The following is an 18,670-nucleotide window of genomic DNA, read 5'->3' as shown; positions in this document are numbered from 1 at the left end:
GGCAATTTCTTTATGTAAATTGTACTACAATGGCTTACATACCAATTATAAGTAAAACATTTGGTTTTATACTGATTCTAAATAGCAAATTAGAGGCACATTTAGGCCCATTTTCTCCAGAGCAAAGGCAGAAATTAGTTCAATATGCGGAGTAATTTATTCATCGCTTAAAGAAAAAGCACCTCTTCGCTGGAACAGAATGATACAGAAAAAGCAATATGTTACACTAGTTAGACCTTTATCAGGTTTATCTGGCAGGAGGATTTGGCCCAAATATAACTACAAAAAATAGCAGTTTAAGGCACAATAGTGTTGTAAACCCACTAAAACCCTCAGTTCATCACCACCGGACGGCTGAGACCTTCAGACTTTACAAATATTTGTTAATTATTTGACATGTGATCTGGTTTATGAGGGTTACTTTCAGTGTCCATGGGGGGAAAGTGCCCCGAGGGGGGGGGCATTTTCCAGCCTGGTCCTGACAGCAGGCGGCGGGGCTGGAAGGGAGCGTTCGGGGGGGCCAGCGAGAGGAACCCTGGGGAACTTTATCAGGATTTACCCGCCCGACGGGCCCCAGAGAGGCCGCTTGAGTTGGGTTTTCCTGTCAGAAGGGCGTCTGTGAGGACACTTCGCCAGGTTTCATTCAGCCTGGGGGGGGCATCCATGGGGGAAACAGGGATGGGAGCTGGAACGGGTCAGCCCGCGGGGTTGAACCTGGATGTGGGGTCAAAGGTCGCCCGTGAGGCAGCGACGGGGAAACCAGGCATGTTTCTGGTTCAGGTTTGGATCCAGAACACCAACATCTCAGGTGTCATCAGGTCAAATTAAACTGACCGGCGCGTCACTTTAATGTTGATCTGGTCCGGTCCGATCCGAATCCCGAATCGGATCCCTTTCTGGGGACCAATGACCCGATGTGGCTCACGTTAAGGATCTCTGCGTCCACCACGTCTTCCACGTCCGGCCTGTCGTCATACGGAACACTGCAAGTCGTCCCGACGAACACTAGGAGGCGACACGGGAAGCGGGTCAGCGCCGGGCGACTCCGGAACCTTCGAAACAAACACACGTAAATAGATGGAGACCTTCAAAAGACCAGAGCTCGATAAGCAACCCCACCAACGGACGGATGGTCAATTAAACAGGCCGATGACACGTGGCTACCAGAGGGGAGGAGGGAGCGTGAGGAGAACCGGGCCGGCAAAACAAACAGCTCATCAGCGCAGGTTATCGGCCGGGTCCGCGGCCGTGTATCACCTGCCGACCGAGTATCGAGCCGGAGGAACGTGGCCCAGCGATCAACCAGCTCCAGCCATTGATTAACAGTGTTCTCTTATTCCCGGCCAAGAAATCGGCCCATTTCATTTATCTGAGGAGAAACAAGGGCTGCCGAGCGTGTGTGTGTGTGTGTGTGTGTGTGTGTGTGTGTGTGTGTGTGTGTGTGGGTGTGTGGGTGTGTGTGTGTGCTCGTGCTGAGTAGAGGGGACACTTCCCACTGAGCCACTTTGCATTTAAAGCCAGCAGCCAAATGCTTCTCCTATGAAGAGCGTCTGGGAAAAAAAAAGGGCTGTTTTTTTTAAACGTATCTCAGCGTTCGCCTGCTGGAGCCGATCTTCCCGTTGGCTCGGAATTCTGGCCCCCGTTGGACCCTCGAGTAAACCATCCTGCGCCCTCTCTCCCTCTCAGGATGTGTTCCTTCCCTCCGGCGCTCGCTCCGCGTACAGGACGCTCATTTTGGGGGGGGGGCGTTGGAACGTCCTGACTCCGAGATCTGAAATGTCATTTAAAAGCCACCCGACGCTGTCGGGCCGGTTTTATTTTCCCCGTGTTCGACTACAAGGTCAGTTTGCACCAACAGCTGATGAGCGATCAATAGGAGATTTGAATTTAAAGAGCCGTGGCCCCCGGGGGGGCGGTCAGTCGCCGGTGCATGTTGTTGCCCTGGAGGGGAAGGGGGGGGGGGGGCGGATCTAAGCCCAGAGGCTCAACAGAGACCTATATCCTCCCACCCCCCACCTCCCCAAGCTTGGTTAACTCTCAAGACCATGATTAATTCATGGTGGATTACAGTCTGGAGGCAGAGGAGAGAACCAGGATTGGTCCTCGCTGCTCACGCAGGTTTGGGGAGATAAAGGTTCCCCCGGATTCACGCCGCAATCCCAACGCCGGGCTCGCTCCTCCTCGAGTACGAATATTTGTCGCCCTTCCTGCGGGAGACGAGGCCTCGCTGTTTAGACTTCCTGATTGTAATTGCAACTTTGTCGGGCGGAATAAGTCGGAGCGGGAGCCGCGGGCGGACGGCGTCGCCGTGGCGGGCTAATAAAAGCATAACAAGCGGGAGCGCGGCAGTCACGGCAATTTCAGCACCGTCCTTCACAGCTGCGCGGCTAACTGCTCGTGATTAGCCGGCGACCTCGAGGAAGCGAGGGGAAGATTCCCGGGAACGTCTGCGGGGGGAGTCGATGGGGCCGCGCTCCCCCTTGTGTCCGCACACGTGAAATCGGCAGAAACGTCGGCGGCGAAACCTCAAGATTAGCATCCGCGGTTGGCGCCGCGGGCGCTAACGGCAAACCCGCTTTTACATCCGCAGAGGACGGTTTTGGCGGGGAGGCCGACGTCCGGCGACGCCGTCAGATAGCTGCTGCAAAAGAAAATCTGTGCATGTGTCACGTATATTTTTTCGTTTTATTAGAAAGACATTTTGTCAACATGTTGTATTTATACAGTGAATGGTCTAATATGCACTGGAGGTCACATAAGCTCAGGTTTATTGGGACAATAAAAGACAAAGCATGAGGGCTCGAGATTCAAAAAGACGCAGCAGCTATCAGCCGCGTAGCTGACCATCAATTTTTAATAGTTTGGATTTTCCGCCTCTTGAAGACACAAAAATAAAACCTGTCTAAGTATGTTATATTAACAATTTTATGAATGCATCATCAGGATTCTACAAAAGGTCGACCGCTCCGTTAAACACTTACATTTTGATGACGGTGCCAAGCACTTTAACAGTATTTGTGCTATTTTTTTTTCTCTCTTTTTTTTTAATTATTTTTTTTTTTAATATTTGGCAATGTCTACTTTACTTGTGTTTTTATTGTTTTTCCACCATTTTTTTTGTAAACAACATCTTGTACAAACTAGCACAGTGAACCACAACCCCAGCAAATCTGTTTTTATCTCCATACAATATAAACGAAATCAATACAAAAGTTTGGTTGGTTGCTCGGAACTTTTTCGTGTGGATCGAGAGGTTCTGAAACGTTTGTTGTTGTTGTTGGTTGTTTTTTTTTCGAGACTTCTAGACTCCTGAATTAAATAGATTACGTAAACAGTTGACTGTTCTAAGTCCCATTTTGAACCCCGGTAGAAGATTTTTAGAAGGTAGACTTCATCTCATGGTTTCGAGTTCACGTCCGTCTTAAATAAAGGGTTTGCACTCCGTCCAGGGTTTCTACCGTCGGCCTTTTGAAGGCGGCTTTCTTCAGATTTGGCGAGAAAAAAATAAAAAAAAACCCGAAACAAAACAGTCCTGATTGAGGACAAAATGTCATTTCCTCTGGGCTTCCGTAGTGTCAAAAAGGTCAAGTGTCAGTATGGCAGAGCCTTGAGAGGCAAAGAGGTCTGAGGAGCTTCTGAATAAATACAAGTCTGGTGCCCGGACGCCACTCAGCCGTCGAGCGGCGCCGCCTCAACACGCCACCACCCCTCAGCCCCTTTTCTTCTCCCTCCGTAAAGCTATTGAAGTCTTTGACAGTAGCTAATGATGCTTTTGTGGTCAGGACACACTCTAAGAGATTTGGAAATGGTTGTTATTCACCCTGTCGGCGAGCATTCGGGGGGGGGGGGGGGGGTCGGGTCGTGACCACTGACAGGAGCCGGGAGGGGTGACAGGGACCGGGGCAGTTCAACAAGTCTTTGCCATCACTGGGGTTTTTATAGGATGCAGGGTCGAGGGGGGGGGGGGCCCAAACACCCAAACACGATACTGAGGACAATGTTCGTGAGCACTTTTCTTTGTGCCCCTCAACGGAAAAAAAAACCAAAGCTACCAAATCAAATGGATAAATTTAAATAAATAAATAAGAAAACACCCAAAAACCAAAATATGATTCGACGGTGTCGCCCTAACCCTGTCGGTATCCACGTCCCTGCTCTGACCCACAGGCCCCCGGACCTCACCTCCCTTCCCGGTGGGATCGGCCCCCGCGGAGCAGCTACCACACGGTGCCCTCGTTCATTTCCGAGGGCGGGTGGGACAGGTGGTTGTTGTATCCGGCGCCGTTCAGCGACAGTGAGGTAAAGGGCGGACTCGGGCCGAACACCTCGGAGGAGATGCTGCTGTGCAGGGGCCCCGGGATGCCGGGTTCCGGGCTCGGAGAGTCCCCCGGATGGTGGGACATGATGTCGGAGAAGCGCTGTGCCTCGCTGGAGGGGTGGTGTCCCGGCAGGGGGTGGTCCATAGTTCCGAGGGGGGTTCCGGTGGGGCCTGAGGAGGGCACGAATGGGAGATCGACCGGGGTCTGAGCCTGCGAGGACGGGGGTCCCTGAGGGAAGAAGTCGTAGTTCCCTCCCGGGCCGTAGTACTCGCTTTGATAATCTGCAGATCCGAGAGAGGGAAAAAAGGGAGCAGATGAGAGGAAGAACGGGAATAATTCAGAGGCGTCGAGGAAATCTGCTGAATTCACGCCGCTCAATTTGCAGGAGAGAGGCGGGGAGCCCCTCGCCGCATCCGTCTCAGAGCACGCTACACCTAAATCAGGACCGCCGTCGGGTGGGGGTGGGGGGGGGGGGGGGGTGGGGGGGCAGCGAAATTAATTAAAACGAGGAGCATTTCATCAGCCGGTCTACCTACTCGGATGATTTTCTGCTCTTTCTTTTTTCTTTAAATTCAGGAGGGTTTTGGTGGAGGTTTGACTTCAGCCGTGAGGACAAAGGCCCGGTGAAATTCCCACATTTCGGAGCCAAGGTTTCCGAGCTTTCTCCCATTTTACACCATCCCATCCAGTGAAGAGAGAGCGAGCAGATTTGTCTGAATGGTGTCGTTTTCAAATCTTTCAAATCTCGATTTTCCTTCCTAAATTTACTTGACTTTATTAAATGCTACCGTCAACAAACCGCGTAAATATGTATCATTTAAAAAATATATATTCAATTATTCTGCGTCCATTCCAACAAAAAGAATATAACACTGTAAATAAATAGTATAAAATGGCTGAATGGCATCTGGAATCCGTCATAATTTAGAGGAGAAAATAAGAGAATAAATGTTAATTATGAAGCCTCGCTCACCTCCGTAGTAAGAGAAGGGGCCGTTGGGGATCAGCTCCCCGGGTTCTAGCCGGTCCATCAGCGGCCTCATCCGCCTCGGGCTGCGGAAAAACGCGTGTCTCCGCGCTCCCAGCGCGCTCAGCTGCTTCATGCGCCTCTCTTTGGACCGCCGGTTCTGGAACCAGACCTGGAGACGCACGGAAACGCACACGCACAGATATTTACACACGGGTCACCTCCAGTCGCGGTGAAGCTGGCGGCGCCATTTTGATCGCGCGTCAATATAAAACGTGGAGAGAAATGGAGGCGTCGGACGAGCTCTGACCCCCACCGCGCGCTTTTTACGCGCGAATAAATATGCAAACAAGCAAACAAACAAACACAAAAAAAAAAAATACACGTTGAGGATTATTTTAACCGCGCTGTGCACACACGGCCACGTGTAATTAGGCGTCATATTTACTTTGGCACCTGCACAGAATCGGCGCCAAAGCCGCGATGTTCTGGAGAGGAATGCGCCCAATTCCCGATCCGGCAGCGCGCGACACATCTAACCTCGGGAATGATCTTTTAACCCCCCCCCCCCCCAATTTACTCCCAACGAAGGCGGCGGGGGCGAGGCCTTAAAATCTCCAATTAATACTTAATAGAGGGGCTGTTACCAATATATTAGCGCGCTATGGGAGGTTATCATTTCCTAATCTATAGGCCACCGTCCTTTAATTACGCACCCCCCCCCCCCCACATGCCCATAATATATTATTGGCTATAACACATTTTCAAAAACAGTGACGTCAAGGTCTGACATCAAAAAACAGAACCGATTTCTGTAAATAATAATAATAACAATAATAATAATAATAATAACAACAATAATAATAATAATTATAATAATGACAAGCAACAATAATAATAATAATAACGAGCCACTTCCGGGGTGCTCTTTGTTTAACTCTTTCTCTGGTAATTATTCGGGCTGTGAGGAGGCAGCCGAACAGATTTGCGTCTCTCCACTTGGCCGCGGACGCGCGCAGCGTGGCTAAATGTGGTCGCAGAACGTGACGGCGGGGCCGTGCCAGAGGCTCCCAGTGTTCCCAGCGCGCCCCGCGCCAGTTGGCGCCTTTGCCCCCGTGCGTGCGCCAAGAATCAAAAATACCCGTATAAATTACACGTTTGTGAATCAACCGCGTCCGTCCGCCAATCTTTTTTTTTTTTTTTTTTGTTGGAGGCGCGGGGGGGGTTAATGAATTCAATGCGACCAGGCGTTCTGAGGGGAAGGGGCTCCTCTGTTTAAAGAGGGGTGAAGGATGTGAGGATGAACGAGGCTGGGGGGGGGGGGGGGGGTGATGGGATGAGGCCTTCACGGTCACGGCAGCAGCCTGGCAGAGACATTTTACCATAAAATATAAGCTGTTACATCACACCTTTTTAATGAGTGCCTATCAAGCAGTGGGGGGGGCAGCCCACCCCCGTCCACCTCTGGATCCCCCCTGATCATTATGATCCACCATATTTCCGAGGGAAAGTGCTGGAACCTTTGGATGAAGGTTTGTTTGAGGGGAGGGGGGGAAATAAATGCGCGCTGTGGACGGATGAATGCGCTGATGGGGAGATTAGAGGGATAATCCCCGGCGGGGGCCTCTCTCACCTGGATCACCCTCATGTTCAGGCCGGTCTCCTGGGCCAGCTGCTCCCTGATGTGTCTGGTGGGTTTGGGGGTGGCAGCGAACGCCGCCTTCAGCGTCTCCAGCTGCTTGGCCTTGATGGTGGTGCGGGGGCCGCGCCGCTTGCCCCCCAGGTTCTGGTCGTCGTTCTCGTTGTTCACCGTCTCCTTGTCGGACAGGGCGGCGATCTCCGTGTCCTTGAGCACCACGTCGTCCTGGAGCTGGTCTTGAGAGTCCGGGGATAGGCTGGGGTCGCTGCACGTGGTCACTGAGTGACGTCAGAAGACGAGGAGTCAACAACGGCAATAATAATAATAATAATAATAATAATAATAATAATAATAATGTGACGAATCGAATAGATTGGTACAAAATGACGGGAAAATGTAAACAATTATACAACAATATAAAACTACACTGCAAATATAATACAATATAAAATATAACTAAAAATAAATCTACAAATCCAAACATCAAATGAGCAGCTATGAGGAGAAATAAATATGAAAAATGAAGGGAAAAAATAATCTTCATCTGGGGCTGAAATGATCAATAGATTTTCTCTTTGTTGGATTCTGGATTCTGAGCTCTGGTCATGGAAATGATGAAGCCACTGCGGGGCCGAACACGCCTCATCCATCACAATTTACCCGCTCACACACACTCACACACGCGCGCGCGCACACACACACACACACACGCGCGCACCTGAGAGCAGGTTGGTGTCTTTCCCGTTGCTGTTGCTCAGGTAGTCTTCTTTACACACGAACTTGTTCTCGTCGATGATGTAGAGCTCCTCTCCGGTGGACAGCTGCTTGTTGCACATCATGCAGGTGAAGCAGTTCAGGTGGAACACTTTGCTCCGGGCTCTGCGGACCAGGTCGTTCGGGGAGATGCCCTGGAAACAGCCGCCGCACTTGGTGCCGAACCGCCTGCGCAAGGACGAGCGAGGAGGGTTAGACGGGGAAAAGAACCACAATAATAACACAATAATAACCACAATAATAACCATAATAATAATCATAATAACCATAATGATAATAATAATAATAATGATAATAATAATAATACTTTTAACAACTAAGGCAGCTCGAGTTGGACCTATTAAATAGTTTTTTAGGCATTAGAAACTCTTAAAGGCGGATTAATTAAAACCGTGGATGTACAAAGATGTAGGAAGGATTTTGTCATTTATACATTAATATAAAATAAATAATAATAAAATGTTTGTTCCAAATTTACGATTAAGATAGGTGAACTCGAAACAACAATAATAATAATAACAACAATAGTAATAACAATAATAACAATAATGATAATAATGATGACGATGATAATAATGATAATAATACAAATTTTAATCGCCATCAGCATGTATTTAAAAATAATTTCCCGAACTTTTTCTGACCTAATTTTTTTTTTATTCTCAATTTTTTCTTTCCCATCGACGTCACTCTGTTTCTGCTGCGCGTGTTCGGTTTTGAATCGACTCTTTTGATGTGCTTCCTCAGCCTTTTCGCGTGTGCACGGTGAACTAACACGCCTGGCTCAGTAAATAGTCGGGTCCCGGCCCTGCGGGCTGCTCCGCTCCGCAACAATGTGTATTGCGGGTCGTTGCGTGGCTTGTTGACAGCTCGTCTGTGGTTGCGTTGCCAGACTTGATCTTCTCAGCTAGTTTCCTATTCAAATCCACTTATCACGTCCTCCTCACCCGGCCTGGGTAAACACACCGGGCCGCGGCTCCTCGGCTCCGGGTTTGATCCGGGACCCTCTCCCGGCTGCAGCAGCGGGGGGAGGAAAGTGTGATTTCCTCGAATTCCCAACAAACCGCCCCCTCTCTCCTCCCGCGTCGCCCCCCCGCAGAGAACGAGTCAACACGCGTTTAAAGTTGCTGCCCCTCTTTTGTTGCTCTTTTGCATAAGAATCTAAATTAACAAGCTTTTAATTAGTGGCTGCTAATCAAAGCTCATCACCTCCCGGTCCCGCTCACGCCTGCAGGCTCACGCGGCTCCATTTACTTCTTATTAACTAACAATTCTGCGTTCACTCATTTTATTTTCATCTCTTTTTTTATTTCTTGCTAGCGGGATTTTTTACACTAACTGGTGATTTGTGTGTGTTTAATTGTGCAGCTGGAAATCAAATCCAAGAATGTTCAGCATGAATGTTTGATACTGACGTAGAAATCGAGGCCAGATTCGAATCGGCGTTCAGGTTCCGTTTAAATTTCAGCGGGTTAAATCAAAGACACCTTTTAAAAGAATTCAAAGATCAAAGAGCCGGATGGTGATCAGGCACCGGCGAGCTTACCTAAAGAAATCATTCTTGCAGTAAAGTCTGCCCTCCCGAGAAAAGCACTTCTCCGTCAGGTTACACTTGCACTCGCAGCACTGCACGCACTTGACGTGCCAGGCTCGGTCCAGCACGTTGAGCAGAAATCGGTCCAGGATAGGCCTCTCGCAGCCGGCGCAGTGGACCATGGCTTTGACTGGGAGGACGACCCCGCGGAGGAAGCGCACACGCTCACACACACGCACACACACGCGCACACAGACAGTCAGGATCGCAGGCCGGGCATTGACCGGGTATCTGCTTCCTCCCTCCCCTGATTCGCCTGGAGCTCCCGGGTCAATGCGCGCGGGGTAGCCGGTCGATCAGGTGTCACCACAGATTTCTTCCCGCATGCGTTAAAACAAAAAAAGAATTAAAAAAAAAAAAAAACGGCGTCCAAAAATAAAACAAACACGGGCAGAGACGTTTGTCCTCTTTCTCCTCTGCCGGGCGGAAAAGCCAAAAGCTGCAATAAAGAAGCGAGTCCAAATATTCGGATCCAAGAGCGTGGAGCTGCCGCGCGGCTCAGGCGGCGCCGCTTCGCGTGTCCCGGCGTGTCTCGTGGAGGTGACGCATCGGCCGAGGAGAGGCGTCGCGTGTCACTCGGAGCTGGAAGAGGCGTCTAATAAAAAGCTTTCGGGGCAGAGCTGTCACACAACAGGACGCGCACGCCTTTAAGTGACTCGGTGCTCGTTGTCATGGCAGCGTATCCAGTGTCCGAAAACGTGGCGAGAAACAAAATCACACGGCCCAGGAAAGACTCGAAGACTGTCCCCGCTCTGGCTGTCCGACCTGGAGGCTTCAGCGCCTGTTTGGGGGTGCTGGGATGCGCTGGCGGCTCCGGTAGCACTCGGGGGTTGTTGGGATGCCCTCAGCCTCCGGTACCGTGTGTATGCTGGGATGCGCTGGCTCTGCTGTACACTGTCTTGCTCCTAAAGCTCCTGCCCAGCCTTATTCTCAACCTCCTGACGTCAGGCCGCTGCCGGACCAATCAGCTCCGCGCCGTGCCAGTAGCCATCAAGCCGCCCCATCATAACCCAGCGAGGGCTCCGCGCGCTATTTATGCCACACACTCAAGACGCCAATTGTCAAGAATTTGCCTGCGAACTGTCATATGTTAGTGAATTTGTTTGGAGGGAGCAGCCGCGGCGGAGGGCGCGCGGCGCGGAGGGACACGCGCCACTTCTGCTGCTGAGCAAAGTGTCTTCGGGGCGTGAGGGGGGCAGGAAGGAGGAACCTGAGCAGGTACACGCGGTGGCGGCTTCAGGATTCTGCATGTTTCCCCGCGTCTTCACAGGCAGCAAAATGCGCACAAATGCGGGTGTGTGTGTGCGTGTGTGTGTGTGTTTTTTGGCAACATTCGGGAGGTTTGCGCGCGTCAATAAAAGCAGCGTGAGATTTGAGGTGAGCTGCACAATTGTGAGCGACTCTGGTGACTGTCGCGGCGCTCCCGCGCGCGTCGGCGGCACCTCGGCGTGGTGTGATGGGGAAGCGAGAGACAGAGAGGCTCTAAAGTTGACAGACTGTCAGGAGGCTCGCGGCCCAGACACCTCGGACGATTCATTATCGGGGTCCAATCCACTTCAGACCCGTCCCGAGCCCAGCACGAGCCCAGCAGCCCGCTGGATGACGGGTCATTTCCCACCAGTGAGGGTGGAGGTGAGCCTTGGTCATTTACAGGCCCGGAAATGGGTGATTTTTAAAAAAAGATAGGGCTGAGAGGGAATTTTGACTGTTATTTGTCTTCCTCCTCGCCGCGGAGACACGCGTCAGAGATGCGTGTGCACCACGCACACGCCGCGTTCGTCCCCGCTGTGACAGAGACGCGTCCGTTTATCCGCTCGGCGGCTCCGAGCGGGGCGCGCTTGACCCGGCGCGGCCGTTTGTTCTGCAGCAACAGCCCGCCCGCCTCCTCCCGCATATGGGCCGCTTCTCATGCACAACGGCCGCCCGTGCCCGCGCAGCTGCCCGCCGGCGCCTGGGGAGCCCCCTTCCCCGGGACATGTGTTCCTGGCTGGAAGAAAGGCAGATAAGAGTTGAAAAGGGCGCGCGCTCCCTCTCTGCCTCTCTATTTTAGGCTCTTTTCGCCTCAACATCCTCTCCTCCTCCCTCTCAGCTCATCTCTCATCCTCTTTCTCCTACTTTTCTCCTTTTCCTGCGCGTGTTCTGCCGAGCATCTGCTTCTATTTCCATCAGAAGGGGACACTGGGGGGGGGGTCATGGCAACGGGCCGCTCCACGCAGCCACTAACTCGCGTCTTTTCTTATTTTCTCGCTTCCAACACAAGAATCTTAAAAATCCCGCTGCTCAAAGTTGCGAGCGCGCGGATGTAAACAGCCCAAGTTGTTGTTTCCGGTCGTAAGATGCCTCGATGGCCTGTCAGCGGGGATAATCTCCGCTGATTTTAAATAAACCGCAGAGGGAGAAATAAGGCAGATTAATCCACGAATATACAGGCAAATCAAAATCTGGGCTACAGGCTTAAAACATATCTCAGCTCCCCCCCCCCAGGCAAAGACACTAAGGAAAGGGAGGTTTAACCTTACCAGTGTAATCCTCCGCAGCAACAGATTTTATTCTGCCTCCTATTTTCACTCGGTCTGAAGTTAGAATTAGAACACGTGGGATAAAGAAAAGAAGTTCTTATTTTGTGGTGTGAGAGGCCTCCAGCGAGGCCCTGCAGGACAAAGCAAAGCCCCCCCCCCAACACTTATTCCCGCTCTGTGAGGAGCTTTTTTCCTTTCTGAACTTGGGCCCCGCCGGTCAGCGCGGGGAAGGGCGGGGGTCCTCGGACCCTAAGTGGGCCCGAGTGTTTGCGAAGCAGCCTGGGAGATCGGGCTTTATGAGGTGCAGACGAGTGAAGCGCTACAGCGGCAGATAATTAAGCTGAGATAATGAATGAGGCTGTGAAGATGCGCGAGGTCATTAATTCTAATCATGACGCGTTTATTTGTCTCCACTCTCTCCTCCAGGACGCAGCGCCGAACCCCGGGATGACCCGGAGCAGGCGATCACACCTTCATGGAGCTTCTTTCTTTCTTTCTTTCTTTTTTTTTTTTAAAAAAAAGAGATATGTGGGGGGGGGGGGGGGGGGGGGGGGGGGGGTGGGGGGGGGGGTGTGTACGGTAATATCAACCCCGGCTGCAGCTTTGATCAGCTGGGTTGAACCGGAGAGGAGGAAGAGGAGGAGGAAGTGAAGGGTTGGCTGCCCTTCTGCTCCATTTCTTTTTTTTAAAAAATAAATCTTTCAACCCGCCGCAGATTTTCATCGGTTCCAACTTAACGGAACATTCCGACATTTCTTTGAGAAATAAACTGGCCGATTTCCGCGAATCCGACTCGCTTGATGTCGTTCGGATCATTTTTCAATTCTATTCCTGTTCGGGAAACTTTCCCAAGTGCGGCCGCGGCCCAGACGCGCGCGTTCCGAGGAAAAAGCGGCTCGTTAAATTAGAAATTTAGGTAAAGAAATTACAAACGGACCCCGGATTCATTTACAATTAGCGCCCAAACACTGAGACAATTCTAAAAATAATTGCACACGTTCTTTAGCGCAATCCAGGTATTGCTCCCACGGTCCGTGTCCTGCGCGGTATTATCACGCACTCACAGGCCACGCAACCCCCCCCCCCCCCCCCCCCCCGACCCTGGTTCCATCCTGCGCCGCTCACGCAGCAGATCTGACGCCTCTGACGCGTTTGTGGTTCTGCTCACATGACCGCAAAAAAGAGTCAAGCGATCGACCGGCGGAGCTGCGGCCTCCTCTTCCTCCTCCTCCTTCTCCTCCTTCTCCTTCTCTTCCTCCTCTTCTTCCTCCTCCTCATCATCATCAGCCAAACATATGCCGACGTGGATTATCGAACCCACAGAAACTCTGCGCAAACATTTTCCAGACTTTTCAACTCCGCTGCGGCCTGTGAGAGAAATCCAATCGGATTTATAGATCATCTCCCTACAGCTGTCCTTTCTGTGTCACGCGCGCGCGCACACACGCACGCACGCGCGCACCCACCCACACAGATTTCTAATCGGTGTGTGTTTTCTCAAGCAGATCAACGCGGTGACTCCGGTCAGGGGGGCTTGGAGGTGCAGAAGGACCCCGCAGGAGACACCGAGGTCACGGAGGAGCAGAGCCCCACCAGGAGCCCCACCAGGAGCCCCACCAGAGCCCCCACTCACTCCTCTAGGGGGCGGATTCAGGCCGGGCTATGACTGACAGTGAGCTTGTAGGGATTCATACTGTTCGTGCTCCTCATAATGATATTTTATTTCCTTAAATCTAAATCATTGTCAACACTGTTTTACAATAAATGCGGACATATAATCAACCCATTTTAAGTAAACACATGATTTATTGCGCATTTAAAATCAGACCTCTTCGGACACTGATTAAAATAATTGACATTATAAAATATAACGTAGCACGAGCCTTCAAATGTGGTTAAATAGTTCACTGTAAAGGCAAATAGATCAGCCACGGCGGGACAATTAGGAATCAACCCGCAGAAATCATCCCCAGCCATCCAAAAACGCGAGGAGGCATCAAACTGTCATCATGAGCTCGATGAGGCGGCTCTCCATTTTTTTTTTTAAAAACGTTTATCAAATTAAAAGCGGGTGCAAAAGGCTCTAAAACGGGCTCGAACCAACACAGAATGATGCAGTAGCGGCTCAGATTAATGGCGCTCGGCGCTTATTCTGCAGCCGGGGTGAAAGGGCCGGGATCACTAATGATTAGAATATAATGTGCGGCGATAACCACTCCCTTTGAGATATTATCGCCCGCTGGCCAAAGCTCTGGGGACGCTGCTGCATGGCTGCAGAGCTCCAGATATGCTGCGGCGGATTTCTGCGCTCTGAAATATGAAGGAAAAAAAAGATGCCCGCAAGCAGAGAAAGAGAGAGAGAGAGGGGCGGGGGGGGCTGATAACCTACATTAGAATAAACGGGAGCGCACAGCAGAGCGGCCCGTCATGGTTTTCCTTTATTAACCAGGAGCACCAAGGTTCTGCTGAATGAAATATGGGCCAGTGTTTAGTGTGGTGCTGGTGCTGGTGCTGGTGCTGGTGCTGGTGCTGGTGCTGGCGTCACGCCCGCCTCTCGTTTTCATTTTAAATTGGCCCCCAGTCAAGAAAAGCAGCGATAATGACAGCAAATGGAGCACGCGGCAACAGATTTGGCTGTTTTCTATTTTCCCTTTTCAGCACCAGAGGCCAAAAGAACAGAGGACATTCAGGAAGTCGCTTTTGTGATATTAAATGGTGTTTTTTAGACATTCGGCATCTGCGTCAACTCACGAAATATCCCGATTAAATCTGCGACACCACTTAAATAATCGGGATTTTACGCAGATGTGGATCAACTAATCAATTATTGCTTCTACACAGATTTAAAGAGGGCGCGTCTTACTGGCCATAAATGCTACAAATACCCCTTCCTCTGCTATAAAAATAAAATAAACCATATCAGGTTGGGAATCTGGAGGAAACCGTTTGTTCTCCATAATGTGAGGCGCGCGACTCCCCAAAGCCGATTAAGCTGTAAATCCGCGCATAATTATCGACAATGACTGATCAATAACAAGCAGCGCGCTTCTCAACAACATCTGAGTGCGAAAAGAAGGACAGAAAAAGGTGTGCTGCAGGAACCGGGGGGGGGGGGGGGGGGGGGTGCGAGGGGGCCGTGCGGGACGCAAACGCGCGCCATCGGTCTTCATCGGAGCGGGCGTGTGCGCAAAAGGCAGAGGCGCGCATAAGGTAAAACCCGCATCAAAGCCGCGGCTTTATTTTTATATCCAATAGATCAGCAGACAGACAAAGCTTTATTTCCACCAGGAGGCAGATATTTTACCTCTGCCTCGCGGGTTTATGCTGGAGAGGTGTCAGCCGCGGGGAATGGATGGCTAATGCATAGGCAAGGCGCGCGCGGCATGCTGCACGTCAGATAGGAGCTGCGGGGAAGAGCGGCGGGATTTAGGGCCCCTGGGGGCCCAGCACGGGGGACTGAGCACCGGGCTCCACTCACACTCTAGCTCATAACACAGTTGAACGCATAAGCACACAGCACCCCCCCCCACCCCCCCCCCCCCCGCCCCCCCACCTGCCACAAAGTTGCTTTTACAGCCTCAAAAGAAAACAGTGATGCGGGGGAATAAGACGAACACGCGGGTCTGACGGGAATGCGGGGCTTTTTATTCTTGCTGTTTTCTATTGTTCAGTAAAACAAAATGACCAAGATAGGCTGTGATAATTTACCTCCCCCCCCCCCCCCCCCCCCCCCGCCCAAAAAAAATAAAATAAATGAAAAGAAAATCATTTCAGAATGAGAAAAAGTCAGAAAATGAAATAAGCTCAATTCAGCGAAGACACAAAGAGACCTTAAGGGGGTGATTTTGGAAAAATAAAATAAATTTACAAAAGAAAGAAATTCAGGCCTGCGCTCTTTTATAGCAGGGCCACAGCAGAACCCCCCCCCCCCCCCCTACACACACACACACACACACACACACACACACACACACACACACTGTCTTTCTGCCTGAACCAAATCAGAAAATGTGCGAAAATCCCCCAAATTTTCACACATTCCATATGAGGAAACACGTCTGAGTCGGGACCAGAACCTCAACATTCGCGGCGATGAGCACAACTTTATTCCCGAAAAGGTCTGTAAAGGTCAACACTTCCTGCGAGCTACTTCCGGTTAGCCAAAATCTTCCGGGCCGCTCGCTCCCGGACAGGAATGCAGATTTCTCGCAAGATCCCGCGCAGAGTTAACGAGATTTACAACGGCGTCGAAAACACAGAGCTTCCCTGTCATATTTCCCCCTCGTGCTAAATAGAAATCTTAAGAAGTAATTGGAATTTACTGCATACCTGAATAACTGCATATAAATAAGCGCACATTTCATCGGGGGTTCACTGACACTGTTGGGTCGCATGAAAACCGCCGCATACATTATAACGCGCAGCAAATAATCTCATTTCGCCGCCGCCGCCGCTACATGCTTGGGATTCTGTCCAAATTACGGGGGATTCCAACAAGCATTTTCAATTTATTAAACCTATATGGGCAACATTTCATTTTAATGGGACAATTTATTTCTGGGATGGGATTATCAGGGGTTGGTTGAAACCATGGCAGTGTGTAAATCTGACGGTGTTTATCTCATTTAATGGCAGGCAGGCATGCACCCCCCCCCACACACACCCTCTCCTCCCTGTCTGCACGGCCCACTTTCAGTGGCCGATTCAGGTGCTTTGCAGGGTCCCTGCCCCCCCCCCAGCTGAAAGGCAAAGCCAGCTCATTGACTTTGACCCCGTCTCGCCGACGATCCTCCACACCTTTATGAGCCCGCATGTGCTTACTGAATTTGGTGGAGGAGGACACAAATCCTCCGGATGGGATTGGCAGTCATGCCCCCGGTCTCTGGGCCCGACACGCTCGGGATGTAAAGTGGCCATCCACGCCGCCACCCCCGGTCGAGAGGGCTCAGCGGATTTGGAGATAATGACATTGCCGCCTCTATTAAGATTCACATTAACCATTTCAGCGCACGACCTCGTTTCCTTTGTCCCAGCCGGTTGTGTCGGAGGGCTCGCAGCCGCCCCGGCCCCGAGTATTCAAATGTGGCCAAACAACCTGCACACATGGGTGGGGTGGGGTGGGGTGGGGTGGGGGGGGGGGGTGTCTATATGCAGAGTACAGTGGAAGAAATCCCACTTGTTGAAAGGGAACCCTTAACATTCATGAAACAAACTATTTTCCATTTTGAAACACAAGGTCTCGCTTCAATTTCACTCCCCCCCCCCCCTCAAACAGCACCAGTGCCCCCCCTGCTGGCTCGCAGAGCTGAGTCAGTGGGAGGGAGGCCAAATTGTTTGTCTCTCCCTGTGTCAGGGCTCTGCGGCGGGGATGACACCATGAGAACAAGTGCTCTCCGTCTGGCTCCTGGCTGATGGCTCCATCAGGTTGGAGCAACAGGGAGCCCCGATGCTGGATGAGGCTGAGCGCAAGTACGTGCACGGGTATCTGAATGTGGGGAGAGGCGGGGGGGATTGTTCTGAGATTCCAGGGTGAAGGAGCGGCTGGAGGAGGGATGAGAAAAAGAAAACTTCAGGAATGGTGGTGTGGGACCAGGAGCTCCGGCATCACGTCGGTGAGCTGTTAGCCGGGTCCGACTGCTAGCTTAACTGGTGCTGGACTGGTGTTGATGGGAGAAGGTCAGTCCATGTGTGTGATACCATTACCTGCCTAGTAGCTGCTGCTGGAGCTGCAGTCGGAGCTCCATCAGCCTCCACGTTTCCTTGGCCGATTAACGTTTCTGAGCATTCCGATTCCCCGGAATGATTTCCCTTCCCTTTTGCATCACATTTCCACCCCTGCTGGTTTGTTTCAGCCGGCTCCGGCTTCCCATTCAGCCCATTTCCTGATTTCCTTTCTTCTCCGGCGCTAATGTGGATGGGGTAGTTATGCTGCTGCATGGAGGAGCCTCCTCCCCGCCTGGCTCGCTGTGCCTGCAGATGAGTTGAAAGGGTGAGGAGGTCGCAACCTTCCTGGGGGATGTTTTACGATGACACGGCCGGGAAGGTCTGATTTGTCTCCACTGGAGCGTGCTGCTGGCGTCCTCACACCCAGCCAATGAAAAGAGAGAGCGAGAGATAGAGATAAATAGAGAGAGGGCCGAGAGAAAGAGAGAGTGTGCACAGAGGAAGAATAGAAGGCTTTTGTGTGTGTGTGTGTGTGTGGGGGGGGGGGGGGGTGCTAGAGGAGCAGGGCGGGCTGTAAATTAGCCGGCTTGACAGACTGATGGTCAGCAGCAGTTTTAGAGAACAGAACCCACCTTGACCCTCGTTTAGGACGTCCAGCTGAGCCCCGAGGGAGAGGAGGAGGAGGAGGAGGAGGAGGAGGAGGAGGAGGAGGAGGAAAGTGACACTTCAATAGGCAGAACTCACTTCCATCTCCTGCATTCCCAACGAGATGCTGGCACTTTTTAATCTTGTTAAGACGCAGTAACCCCTCGAATAAAAACCATCTGTTCGACTGCAGGTGGAGCGGAGAGCAGAGGAACGGCGTCCTGCGCCTCCTGCAGGAGTCCGGAGGAGGGGGGACACCCACACCAGGACACCGTCCGTAAATGGAAAAGAATCCTCTTGTTTCTGCCTCTGTAATAAAAGCTGCCACCGGGAGCTGCGCCGTGTTTTCATTTGCATGGACGCGCTCCTCTCTGCAGCGGGGGCGGCGGCTAGCGCCCCGCCACGCCGCCCCGGCGGGGGCTAATAAATCATGTAATCCCTGATACTGCAGGACAAACATGGGAGCAGACCTCATCAAGTCTCGGCACAGTCCTTTTATCTGGGCCCATCTTTGCCTGGTCACACACGGCACACACTCCCCTCACAGGC

The 18,670-nt window shown here is 51.6% G+C and overlaps 1 protein-coding gene and 1 long non-coding RNA gene across 2 annotated transcripts; one reads left to right on the top strand and one right to left on the bottom strand.

The window, feature by feature from the left end:
- Positions 1–2,666: 2,666 nt before the first annotated feature.
- On the bottom strand, positions 2,667–9,415 carry lhx1a (LIM homeobox 1a). The gene is made up of 5 exons (XM_003978421.2): positions 9,246–9,415; positions 7,644–7,867; positions 6,920–7,203; positions 5,293–5,458; positions 2,667–4,600 (listed from the first exon to the last, which is right to left on the bottom strand). The coding sequence occupies exons 1-5, from the start codon at positions 9,413–9,415 to the stop codon at positions 4,218–4,220; spliced, it is 1,227 nt and encodes a 408-aa protein (XP_003978470.1). The 3' UTR covers positions 2,667–4,217.
- A 3-nt stretch (positions 9,416–9,418) lies between these two features.
- LOC115251552 (uncharacterized) lies at positions 9,419–18,447 on the top strand. The gene is made up of 4 exons (XR_003890096.1): positions 9,419–10,511; positions 13,318–13,484; positions 17,166–17,281; positions 18,315–18,447. It is a non-coding gene; the product is annotated as an uncharacterized lncRNA (long non-coding RNA).
- Positions 18,448–18,670: the final 223 nt, after the last annotated feature.

This window comes from Takifugu rubripes, chromosome 11 (assembly GCF_901000725.2).
Source record: "Takifugu rubripes chromosome 11, fTakRub1.2, whole genome shotgun sequence".
Lineage (NCBI taxonomy): Eukaryota > Metazoa > Chordata > Actinopteri > Tetraodontiformes > Tetraodontidae > Takifugu > Takifugu rubripes.
This window is presented reverse-complemented; position numbering and strand designations above follow the sequence as displayed.